The sequence below is a fragment of the Lepidothrix coronata genome, unplaced genomic scaffold, assembly GCF_001604755.1.
Source record: "Lepidothrix coronata isolate B3197 unplaced genomic scaffold, Lepidothrix_coronata-1.0 Scaffold51, whole genome shotgun sequence".
In the NCBI taxonomy this organism is placed as follows: domain Eukaryota; kingdom Metazoa; phylum Chordata; class Aves; order Passeriformes; family Pipridae; genus Lepidothrix; species Lepidothrix coronata.
This window is the reverse complement of record NW_016690231.1, coordinates 4651771-4664073: the sequence shown is the minus strand read 5'-3', so window position 1 is coordinate 4664073 and position 12303 is coordinate 4651771. Positions and strand designations below refer to the sequence as shown.

The window sequence follows — 12303 nt, the reverse complement described above, 5'->3', positions numbered from 1 at the left end:
TGATAAGTATGTGAGACATTGTCCCAAGCCTGCAAAAGTTAATTAACCACTCTTTAGTTTGAGATGTTCAGATTAAGTGGACTTCTCTTTTTGTTTTAATTGCATCCTTTTTCTTGTCTTTCAAAACAAGCTGCTGGACCAGCAGTGTTTTGCAAAGTTGAATCTCTGTCTCCACAAGTGTGTAATCAAGATTGAATGTAAAGACTGCAAACTGGTTGCAAGTCCTACATCAAGTTATATCCTTACATCAAATTGGGATGAGAGGAAGAGAGAATGAGAAAAGCTTGAAAGGATCCTATCATTTTTTTCTCACTCTACAGTTTTTTATATGTTGACAGCTTCTGGGCTGACTTTAATGTTAAAAAAGTATTGGGAACTCTTCTTAACTCTTTCTTGCAGTATCATTTATATCTTCAAATTATTCTGTTACAGTCGAAAACATTTTTTGTTGTTATGGTTCTTTTTCTGTGCCAGTGTGGTTCACGGGATAACTGCCTCAAGTACTAAAGGAGTAAGGAAGGCTTGGTTTTGAATGGCAGGTGATGGAATTTTTCTTAGTTTAGTTAGATGATGGAAGTTTACCCCTCAAGGGCACTATGGAGGCTTTTTCTCCTCCTTTTCCTCATGAATGTAAAACTGAGGAGATGAGTCACAGGATGGACTCTGAATGTGGGAAGTAAACAGTGACATCCTCCTTTCATGGTTATTTCATTAAATTTTGAATGAGTCAGGGAGAGCACGAGGCGGGTGTTCATCTAGGCTCTTTAAATCCTCACACAACCCAAACTTAGCCTACTCATAGTGCTCAAATGATGTCTAAACTCGTGGTAGACTTCCACACTGTAATCATCCTCCTCATTTTCCTGCTGCCAGGATTAGGAGTCAGAGTTTCCCCAGCTGTAGCCAGGTTTTTCACCTGGAAAAACGTCTCATGGCTGAGGCCCCTGCACAGCATCAGGTCTTACCCGTTGCCTATGTGAGAGAAAGTGACCTACACAGCTGGCCCATAATTAATTATTCTCCTGTGGTTTATAAGTTCCAGAATAGCTTTCCTTGTGTAGACACCCTATTCTGGGATACAGTGTGTTTTTATTCCAGGCTAATGCCTGCAATTCCAGAACAAAATAATTATTATGAATAGAGCCATTTTTATAGTGGAATAATGTACATGTGTAGTTTGATCTTTATGGTCTTCAGTAAAGGCTGGTGGGAAGGGCTGGTGATTTTTCTCCTATACAGACAAGCCATTGATTGCCTCTATGAGTCATGGATAACATCATAGTACTTACTGGCACCACATTACTTGAAATTATTCCTCTTTTACAAAGAGGAGTGTCTGTATGATCTCGCTCTGCAATTCTGATGATGCTGCAGGAAAGATGAATTTTAACATTTTCACAGTTTTTCCACAGGTGCAGGATTGGCTTCTTGTTTGTTTTCAGAGAAAAAGGATATTGAAAAACTGGCAATTTTAAACACTTGTTGTTCCTTGCACCTCCAGCTTCAGAATTACTGAGGGCTTATGGAAGACTTGGCTCCTGTTAAGTAGTTTGCTAAGTAGAGAGAAAATTTAAATGTGAAATTTGGATTTGTGCTCCAACAGGAGCTACTATCCTTTTTAATAACAAAATGATGATTTTAGAAGACTTTCTTCTTACCACAGCTTAACATATATATTGTTTTTAATGCTGACCTGCCGCTGCCACCACTGTCTTCTAGCAGGATACTTGTTTTGCTTCCTATTAAAAAGTATGAAATCTAAGAAATGTAGCTTCAGTGAAATCTTGAGTTACATGAATGGCAGGTTTTTACTGCACAGTGTGCCCTGCAGCTGTGGCTTTGTGTCTGCCTTAGTCCTGTGCTGCTTTTTGTGGCAGAAGTCCAGGGTCAAGTGAGATTAAAACCAAAAGCAATGGATAATTTCATGATTAAATAAAAAAAGAAAATATCAAGACATCAGAAAAAAAGCCTTGGTTGAGGTCTGAGATGGTTAGGGTAAGGACCAGGAAAGGGCATCTCTTATGCCCAGCATCATATGCTTGGTTTTGTGTGTGGTGTCTTCCTCTCTCTCTGCTCCTGAGAAACATCAGAAGGGTGTTTTCTTTCTGTCTCTACTCTCGAACTTAGCAGGATGAGCTGGGCTATAAGCATATTGCCTGACTCTGGAGAGAAGAATTTCTGGCATAAAATTGCAGTGATGGGATTTTCAAAGGTGACCTGTTGCTCTAGGGGTCTGGGTATTTGGCTAATCTGAATGAATATCTTAACAGGGGCAAAGCACCTGTTCTCATTGAAGGAGCAGGTGATTGATTCATTGCGTTGTTGCACACCAGAAAGCTGCAAATGTGTCCTGTTTCTGATCGTTGCTCTAAGGAGATTGATGCTGTGGTGCTGATCTGCTGAATTAAAAAGGTGGGGTGTTGGCCTGCCATCGTATGAAGAATTTCTTTTTAGATGTTCCTACAGCATCATAAAATGCTGCTAAATTCAGATATCATATCTTGTTGCAGGCTGGTTCTAGGACAAAGCCCAGCCCTGTCTACTGGTGTTTATGGCTTCCCATATAAGTTTTTGGACAAAATTTGTATCTCATTTTGCTTGAGTTACAGCAGGATGATATCCTAGTCCTCACACCAGTTCTGAGAAGAGGCACCGAATGCTGCCACTACAGTGAAATGGAGGAAAGGGAAAAACATACCTTTTAAACTTCCTGTAAATCATTTCTTGAGAGAGAGAAAATATCTGCATAAAGTGTGTGTGGGAGTCCTATAATGTAAACACAAATGTATTTAAGCCTTGTCTTGTTTTTGGCTCCTCTTTAGGCACAGGAACTATGTCATTATTTGTCTCCTCTGCAACCTGGTGTGTCTTGAGAGAGGGCAGGTTTTAGCTCTTCCCCTAGAAATCAGTGTGCTCTTGCTGCTCTATGTCCTTTGCTCATCTGTATGGCACAATTTTTACAACAAATGCAACTTCTCAAAAGTGTTACTTTGAAATCTAGTTCAATTTATTTACAATTAATCCAGGAAGGGGCTTGTCTGCATCTGACTTTTTAGCAAAAAAACAATACCCTCCCTCCCCTCGCTGCCTTGGCTTTCCCAGGAGTGAAGTTCACTTTCAGCACCCGAGTTGTGCAATCGCACAACAAGCCACACTGTGTCAAGGTGCTCTGTAAACCTGGAGACTTCTGCTCTAGAACTGGTGTGCATCTTCTCTTTTCTCCTGCTATGAGCAGGGTGAGGTTTGACCCACACTGTGTTTCCAAGTACGTTTGTTACTCAGTGCTGAGGTAAAAGCATTGGGGGTCCCACAGAGCAGCACAGCAAGTGGTAAGTGGGGCATTTCCTGATCCCTGCTGAACAGTGGTCACCAGGTTCTGCTTTTTGCCTCTGTTCCTGTTGCAGGTTGCTGTGGGTTCCTTGCTTTGTGCAGAGGAAGGTGTGGGCTGGCCTGATGTGTTGGGAGAGATGGACTGATGTTTATGCATCAGTGCAAGGCAGAGGACAGCCAGGTGGGACGACTGCTTGGCAGCTGCTCTGCATCTGCATTTGCCAGTGGAGCTGAGAGGAAACCCTGATCTGATCCCCATGTGCAGTAGTGAGAGAGGAGACTGTTTGATATTGTTTCCTGCTGAGAATTTTTTTTTTGATACTTTTGTATATTTTTGCATATTTACTCACTCCTGCAAAGAATATTCCAATGGCTGAAGACAAATCTTGGCACAAGGAAATAAACAGCAAAAGTAAAGGCAAAAGTATAGTGATGAAATGAGAAGCATTTAAACAAGTGTAGATAATATCGAACCATTGAAAAATAAATGACCAGAATTTCAACTGAGAACAAGAGTGGGGCAAAGTCAAATGGATGGGATTTGCCCTAGAATCCGTCTTTGATAAATGAGTAGGCTTTAAAAATACACAACCTGAAAAAAAGAGCTTAAATATTAGAGCTTTTATCTCTGCTAAATTGTGGCTGCGAGTATCTGAGTCATCTGGCTGGAACAGGTGTAATTGTTTGTGTGGTTGTCGCGTTGTGTATCTGCTCTGCCCAGTGCTGACAAACAGTGGAATCACAGCTAAGCTTCAGCGAGAGACAACGAGAGTTTTGACCTTAGGATCTGTCATTGTGCCTCTGTTATCTCTCTGCATTATGGAACTGCTTCATTTCAATTCATTGGGTTTCTGTTTATTTCCTCTGTGGCGGTCCCAGGAGCTTGGATTCACCGGCTTTTTGTTGGAGCATATGAATTGCTAGTTTGAAAGACCCACTGTTTCTAGTAGAATTGCAGCCCAGGTTGAATATATCTCACTATTAATTAGAGATTGGCCCGAACCAAAGACGTCTATTTGATCCCTCCCTCCCTCTGGAATCTTTTCTTTCCTGGGAAAAATTGCTCAGTGCTGGCTGGAGGATTGACTATTGTATTTCAGAGAAAACTTTTGTGGTTTCCAAATGTGTTTCATTCTCCTCAGGAATTAAACAAAAAGATCCTTCTAAGCGTCTGCAAACTTCTGTATGTAAAGGATTTCTCCTTCTCTCAAGTTCACTCTTGTCTATAAATCCATCCCACGGAGACCCCTGTGAAACCCCATATATTTTATTGTGAAAAGTTTTGGTTTCAAGAGCACAAAGCTTTTATCAGTTTTCCACTGACCTCCAAACTGCTGACCTGGCAGAATGAACTGGGAGTGATGCAGATTTGCATGGTGTGTTAGTGACATTAGGCTAAAGAAAACGTTCAGTTTTACTGCTTAAAATGTTGGTTTACTGCCTACTGATATTTAATATGCCAGTTTTTAAGGCATATTGAAACATGGATGAGAAAAAGCTGAAAGTTTAATCTGACGATAAAAGAAAAAAACCCAAAGAAGTAAAAAGTTTTGGAACTTAGATTGGGATCTGGCCTATCAATCCCCTCCTTGTTATATCCAGAACTTGATTAATGGCTTTCAAGTATATATCAGACTGGGGGAGGTAGAAGAGGAGCTGTACAGCTGATGCAATGGGATGTTTTCAGCGTATGAGCTTTGAACCAAAGGTGTTATTCCGTGGTACCTGTGTCGGATTGTTTTGTAATTGTAGTGAGCAGTATTGATCTCTGGTAATACATTGCTTTTGAGAAAAACTGAGGGGCATGCTAAACAAAGATTTGAGCTGTCTTTCTGTTTCCTTTTATCTTTGGCCTGCAGTGGTGGAGAGCCGAGGAGGGATCATGGACAGCGTACAGAGATTCTCAAACCTGCCAACGTATCTCCCCGCGAGCTCCCACATCTGCAATGCTGATGTTTTCTTCTTCCTCAAAGAAGCCAACCAGGATATCATGAGGAACTCCAGTTTGCAGTCTAGGGTGGATTCATTCTTTATATACAAAGCCAAACAGCCACCTGTCCTAAATGCCACGTATGGACCCTTTTCTGTTGAACAGCCTGTTCCCTTGGACCTCATGCTGACTTCTGCATCTTTTGGTTTCACAAATAAATTCACTTTTAATTGGAAATTAAAATCTCACATAATCAACAGCTCAATCTATTCCAATAAACCCAAAATACAAACCTTGTTCTATATTGCGGGGAAGGACTGGGATGACTACAGTTCTGAGGAGATGTTGCCTTGTGTGAAGATGTTTGCTTTCCTGGAGTCTAGAGAAGTTGTAGCCAGCTGCAGATTGACAGGCCTTCTAGGATTATGTGTTGCAGAGCTGGAATTGTCTCCTAGCTGGTTCAGCTCCCCTCCACCCATGGTTTCAGAGGAAACAGCCTCTCTGGAAGGGATTACTGTGGAGCTGTTCTATAAGATTTATGCAGTGGATGGGGAATGTTCTCCAGAGGATGAAAAGTGGGAAAACAATATCCATGCAGGTGAAGATAACGAACACCAAGCTTTGTCAGCTATGGAGAGGATTGGTAGCATCGTTGTTTACCCAAATCAAGACCAATTAAAACAGTCTTCACTAAGGCTTGATGAAAATATCGTTATTCGCTTACCACTGAACCCGGTCAGAGAAGGTGACATTGTGACCTTTCATGTTTGCCTGGCTGATGACTCACTAGCAGACCAGTTTGTATTAAGGTAAGAGAATTTTTTAAGTGCTGAATGCTAAGCAGTCTACAAATAGAGGCGAATCACTGTTGGGTGCAATTTCTTTGGTTGTATTCAGTGTTTTCCTGAGAGAACTTTGGCATTTTCTCTCCGGCAGGGGAAAACTATAAATTCTCTGTGTGGACGATACTTTTTGGAACATAGGCATTGATTTTAAAGTATAAGCTAGAAATGTTTGTTTGATTATTTCTTATTTTAATTCTGTTTACTTCTAGTAATAATTCTGCCTCTTGAATTATCCTTCTGTAAGTCAGCCAGGGTAACTGCTGTAATCTGTTTTGCTAAACAGTTTGCAGGAGGGTTTTTGATTTCTTTGGTGAAAGTTACTCTGCTTTTATCGATTTTTATTACCATCTTTCCAAAGTACATTGGATGCATTTTGCACAGGTCATATGTGGTGAGGAACTGTTTTGTTGCATTGTATGGAGGGGAGCTGAGAGGTGAGAAAATGAGATGTGCCTCAGCTTGTGTAGGAATCCTTTGGCAGAGCCAGGATTTGGGGCCAAACTTTGCAAGTAGTCTTCAGTTTTCCTGTCAGACCAGCCTACCCTGCTTCCTCAAGCTTTTGACTACTTGTTTTGTGGCCAATTTTTGTTTTAACTTTGGGGACTTTCTGTTGACCTTTACTTGTGAATCTGCCTGTAATAGGAAAATTCAGGCATTTCTAACCACCCTGAGGGTTAGTGCTGAATATTTGCTATGTCCTTAGCTGTCAGACTGTGGGTTCAGAGCTTCACAGAGACCAAATTCAGAGAGAAATGTGAGCCAAACTGGGGGAATAAGAGGGCCAAAAGGTAATTGAGAAGTGTCATCTGCTGTGAGAATGTGAGACACTTGGGAAAGAAGGAGTTGCAGCCCATGCAAGGAAACCTCAGAGCAGATTTGTGCCTTGCTTCTGACTTTCTGATCTGAGAACGATGGGAGCAGAACATGACAGAAGTGCACTTTGGGGACAGATGTTGAGAAAACAGACAGCAAACCTTATGCAGCACTTTCACATCATTCAACATCTGTGAAATAGCACATGAATATTAATAAACTTACAGATTGCTGCGTGAATTGGGACAAGTGGTTCATAGTGCAGTGCTGCTGATGGGGGGGGAATGTGTGAGAAATATAATGGGGTTTAACCAGACTTTAAAAGGTTTGGGTCAGGTTTAAACACAACTTAGTCTTGCTTTTACCTGGATTTACTGGTTTTTCTTCGTTAAATATGGATTTGGCCAGCATCCACTGTCAGAAGATGGACCAGCCTCATGGAGCAGTTGGGTTTCAGCAGTTGTGTATTGATTGACTGTGCTATAGCAGAGAGATTATAGAATTTGCCTAAGGCTCTGCAAGGATTTAACATCAGCTCTTAATTCTCAGTTTTTTGTTCCCTTTGCCACACCACAGATAAAATTCCCAAGGTATTAGAGACAACCTAAGATGAGGATGTTTTCTTTCCATTGGAATTTCTAAAATAGCATTTACCTTGTACTAAATGGCACAAGGGTAGAGTTTTGATATTTCTGCTGGCCAGGAAATAATCAAAGACTTCTTGCAGAGACAGTTTTGAAATGTTGTCTTCCAGAAGCAAAATAGGTCCTGGAAGCTCTGAGCACAGTACCTAACCTGGGGTTTCAGGGAAGCAGAAAATGAGGGACTGGAGAACTTCCCAAACTGGGGAGCCCCAGGATGAGACACAAAGCCTGGCTACTGCCAAGACCCTCATCTTCTCCCACAGCCCCCTGTGGCTTGCATGGCTCCAGCTGTCAGGTGTTCTCCCAACACACAGAACATGCATCTTGGTGCTCTCGAGCTGCTGAGAAAGCAGTCAGGTTTCCATGGGGATCTCCTTCTTTGAAAGTATGGAATCGGTTAATCTCCAGGAAATGTTTCTGTTACAATAAATCAGCATGTTTTACGTGCCCAGAAATATTTCCTTGGAAAAGTCACCATTGGCTCTGTGTAGTCCAGCCTGTCTGGGCTTTGATTTGGCTCTGCTTGCATCGTGCTTTTCATCAGAGAAACTGCAAGTATTTTTATTTAACCTTCAGTTGAATGCTGAAAGTAAGAGGCAAAAAGGCAATTCTGCTGATGGTTCACCTGTCCTTCAGGATGGAAGGAGCACCAGCAACTGTTGCTATGATTGTTTCAAATGACATACGTGGGGCCCATGGGGAGATTATCCAGCTGAAGTTTACACAGCGGGCAGGGAATTATGCTGAGGGAAATACAAGCATTATAGTTCCTGCATCTAATTTATGCAGTTTCCCTCACCAGCTTTCCCTGGTTTTCAGCTCAATGCTAATGTCCATAAAAACCCCAAAGGTTTTTATATACGTAGAATTTCTGCATGTTATAGCCAGAGAAAAATACATTGAAGTGAATGTTTGCCTTGGGAAATATATTTTTGCCTAATATAACTGATTGTTTTTAATCATATCTGTTATAAGTGTAGCTGGGTGAATTGCAGTCTGGCTCATATGAGATGATAGATCAAAATCAAGTCATTCTCAGCGCAGCGTTTGATGCCAGCCTTGAGCTCTGACAGTATGCAAAGGAACAGATATGCTCAATTTTATGCACTTCTTTACTATTTCACGCTGTGTTGTGTAGTATTTTATTTCATGTTGGATTTTGTTCTAGCAAAACTGACTTCGGTTCTCATATGAGACCTGATTCTTCATTGTTTTGGTAAAATTTTGGATTCTTAACCAAGCTTGGAAACCGAAAAGCAATTGGAAACAGTTCCTTGATTCAGCAGGGTGCTGTGTTGAAAGATGCTCACTTGTTAGACAACCCTTCCTCCCAGTGTTACTTATGGGGTGATGCTGCAGCTTGTTTGTGAAGCTCCAGCTATCACTTCCAGTAGCTTCCATCAGTCCAAGCTGGTTTTGCTGTGCTCTTGGCTGTTTGTTTTCATTCAATAACTAGAATTTCAGGTGGAGTGGAGGTTTGGTGGTGCTCTGGTCTGGGGAATTTGTTTCTCTTCATACGGCAACCCAGCTGGCGTGGCTTGGTGTAAGTGAAGGACCCAGATATGTCAAGGGGCAGAATTTGGAGACTAAATGTGCATTTAGTGCTTTTGCTGTGCCTGACAGTCATGCTGCTCACTTTTTTGACAGATGATCTATACATGTCTGCAATGAAATTCTTATGACACTGGAGATTATTTTGTGGCCTTGCTGGTCTGATCTGTACTGTAAAATTCACCATCTGTGAAGATAAATTTTGCCCATTATGTTTGGTGGGTTGTCACTAAGCATAGTTTAACTGTAAAGGTAGGTGAAATGGGCTATGTTGCCATGATTAAACTCTTTTATGGGCTACCTAGTTAAAACAAAAATAATAAAAAAAATGAAGGACAGCTTTGAGATTCCAGCAGGACTCCTACATGTTTCAGTGTCACAACGTGCTTCAGTGGCACAAATATTCAGGCACTTTTTGTCCTTTGATGCACTGGAGTATCTCTGTTACCTTCCTCTCTGACAAACTTAGATGAAATGCAGTAAATGAGGGAAGATGGAAGTCATGACTGCAGAAGGGGTAACACCAATTTCTGTGCTAATTGCTAAATGGAAGAAGTCTCCTGATACCCATGGAGGAGTTACAAAAGAGACAGGAGAAAACAATTCCTGCTCAACTGGAAGAACAGAAATCTCATCTAATAGCACTGGGAATGGCTTCTATTTCTTCTGTGGTGTTTGTTATTATTTAACTCCATCTTGAGACTCAAAGGGTGTATTTAAAAGAAAAATGGGAGTCAATTTGTACAGCAGAAAAACGTTTAAAGGAATAAATGGACAATTGCCCTTTGGTTATAGGGAAGAAATGAGGACAGTCTTTAGAAATAAACCACGGATTTTTGTCCTGTTTTCCAAGTCTCCCCATTTAAAGCGTCGGCGAGGATGTGCTGGTAATGAAGGCTGAGCACTAGCAGCAAATAGTCGAGTCGCAGACAAAAAGTGGGTTTGTTGGCATTCCTTACACGTCCCTAACACGAATGACCCATCCTTCTTTTCTGCCGGATCAGAATAGAAGTGGAGATTGGAGATATTCCAGGAATATCAGTAAGGGGCTGAAACCAGGTAATGAATCCCCCGGTAGGGAAATGAAAGCGGCTGTGGTCAGGATGTGGTCCTGTGTCTGCAGGGCCCTGCAAAGAAACCTCGCTGTCACTCGGTGCCTAGGCAACCTCAGGGAGAAGGATTATCTGCTCCTTCCTGCCATGGCTCCACACAGTGCAGGGCAAAGATTGCTTTCTGATTTTTGGGATGAACCAGTACAAGGTGTAATGCCTGCCGGTTGACTTCTACTGATTATTCTCATTGGGAAAAATGATATTAAGGATTTATATTAATAAACATATATCCATATGGAGGGGGTTATGTCTCCTGCTAAGGAGTAAAAATTGCACAGGCCATTAAAACTGACTTACGAGGCTTCTGCGTTAATAATGAAAGATCTGTGGAAGTCTGAGCAGTCGTCTAGAAGGCCAGAAAAAGATCATTAAGAGGATGTCTCCTGCCAATAGCTGCCAAGAGCAAACAAGGGGAAGAAAACAGAAGGTTTTGGATCTGGAAATGCATAGAAAATGAGAGCATACAGACTGTGGGGAATGCAGCCTGGCTGCCTGTGAGGAGGAGGCTCCGTGAGACCTTCTTCGCTTCTAAACCAAGCTGGTAGGAATGGGGAAGCACTGTTACTGGAGATTATTACTGGGGATTATTACTGGCAAGAGAAATAAATGATTAACTGAATCGTCATTTTAGGGTGAAAATTCAGCAGAAGTCAAAGTGTTGAGAAAGGAAAAAAATTTACTTCTGAAATCAGAAATGCTGGTTCAGATTTAGAAATAATCACAGAATTAAAGCATTATTGGCGGCTTGGGCATATTTGGGTTTTACCCAAAGATTTTAATAAACCCAAGATGACTGTTGAAATTTGTTATTTCTCTTTTTTCTCTCAATATATATTGAACTAAATGTAGGTATGGAATAATGATATGCAATATTAAAAAAAAAATGCCAAGCACTGCAAAGTCTGGAAGTGCCAAAGAGATCTGTGCAGCCTTAGTTCAGTTCCCAAGTATATCTGCATTATAACGTATTCCTCAAAGACAAATTCACACTATTTTTTTCCAGATCTACTGCTTCATTTGATGCATACATTGTCTTCCTCCCACTGTTTTCTTTTCTTTTTGTCACTGAATGGGAAAGGGAGTAACATCCTTTCAGGACACTCCTACGAAGCCTGGGGGAGCTGTCACCAGAATTTTTTTTAGCTTGAGTAAACCATTTCTATAAATTCCCTTTCAGAAAGGGCTGAACCATTCTTTTATTTTCCTTATTTCTGTTCGAGGCAGGCGTGTGGCCCAGAAAAATTGACTTTAGCTGATGGAAGCCTGGCATGATGGTATGGAGTCACACATTTCACAAGGATGCTGTATGAAGGAGTTAGACCTGAATGTCTGTTGGTTGAAGGGAAGAAGACATCCTCCCTGGGAGCTGCTGGCAGTGCATGGCTCTGCTGCACTCACGTGCACAAGCCAACCTGCCCTGGCAGTAGTTGTGCCACGCTGGCAGATTTTCTCTCCTTTTCATGTGCCTTAAGATAACCTCCTCTGCCCTAGCCACACTGGAGAGGGAGCAGAAAAGAAGCCACCCCCTCGTACAGTCTCAAAGCCATTTAAAAATTACAAAAAACCCAGCTCCTTCCTGGAGCTTGAGCACTCCTAAAAGCTTAAAAACCAATGGATCTCCGACAGTGAATAAATGACCCAGTGAATCCTGAAAGACCCTGAAAGACTACAGTCAATAAAGCTTTTTAATGGAATTTTAGATAAAGGTCAACTATCTGCTACAATAATCAGCCGTCCATGATCACTCTTCACAGGAATAAACCAGGCAAAGCAGCAGCCCCACGTGACAGTGAGAAGCCCTGCTAGTTGTTGGATATTGGCTTTGAAGCACTTCCAGATGGGATTGCAGTGTCGTGGTGATAAAACACTGATTTTTTTTTTTTTTTTTTTTAATTGGGATGTTTCCTGATGGCAACTTCTGCTGCCCTGCAGAAGGGCTCCTGAACGTGATGCTTTGTCCAGAAACAGAGTTCCTGTGGTGTTACAAAGGTGGTGATAGGGTGAAGGAGGATGAGGCTGTGGTGCTGAGTTTGGGTGAGTGTGGCAAGTGTCCCTGCTGTTTACTCCTTCCCTTGTCC

The 12303-nt window shown here is 41.7% G+C and overlaps 1 protein-coding gene across 3 annotated transcripts in view; it reads left to right on the top strand.

The window, feature by feature from the left end:
• The window catches only part of TMEM132B (transmembrane protein 132B), a 229843-nt gene that overhangs the window by 57832 nt on the left and 159708 nt on the right, over positions 1 to 12303 (top strand). For all 3 annotated transcript variants that reach the window (XM_017815606.1, XM_017815608.1, XM_017815607.1), the window contains exon 2: positions 5190 to 6069. In XM_017815606.1, the coding sequence (XP_017671095.1) occupies positions 5190 to 6069 (880 nt within the window). The remainder of the gene's footprint in view (positions 1 to 5189; positions 6070 to 12303) is intronic.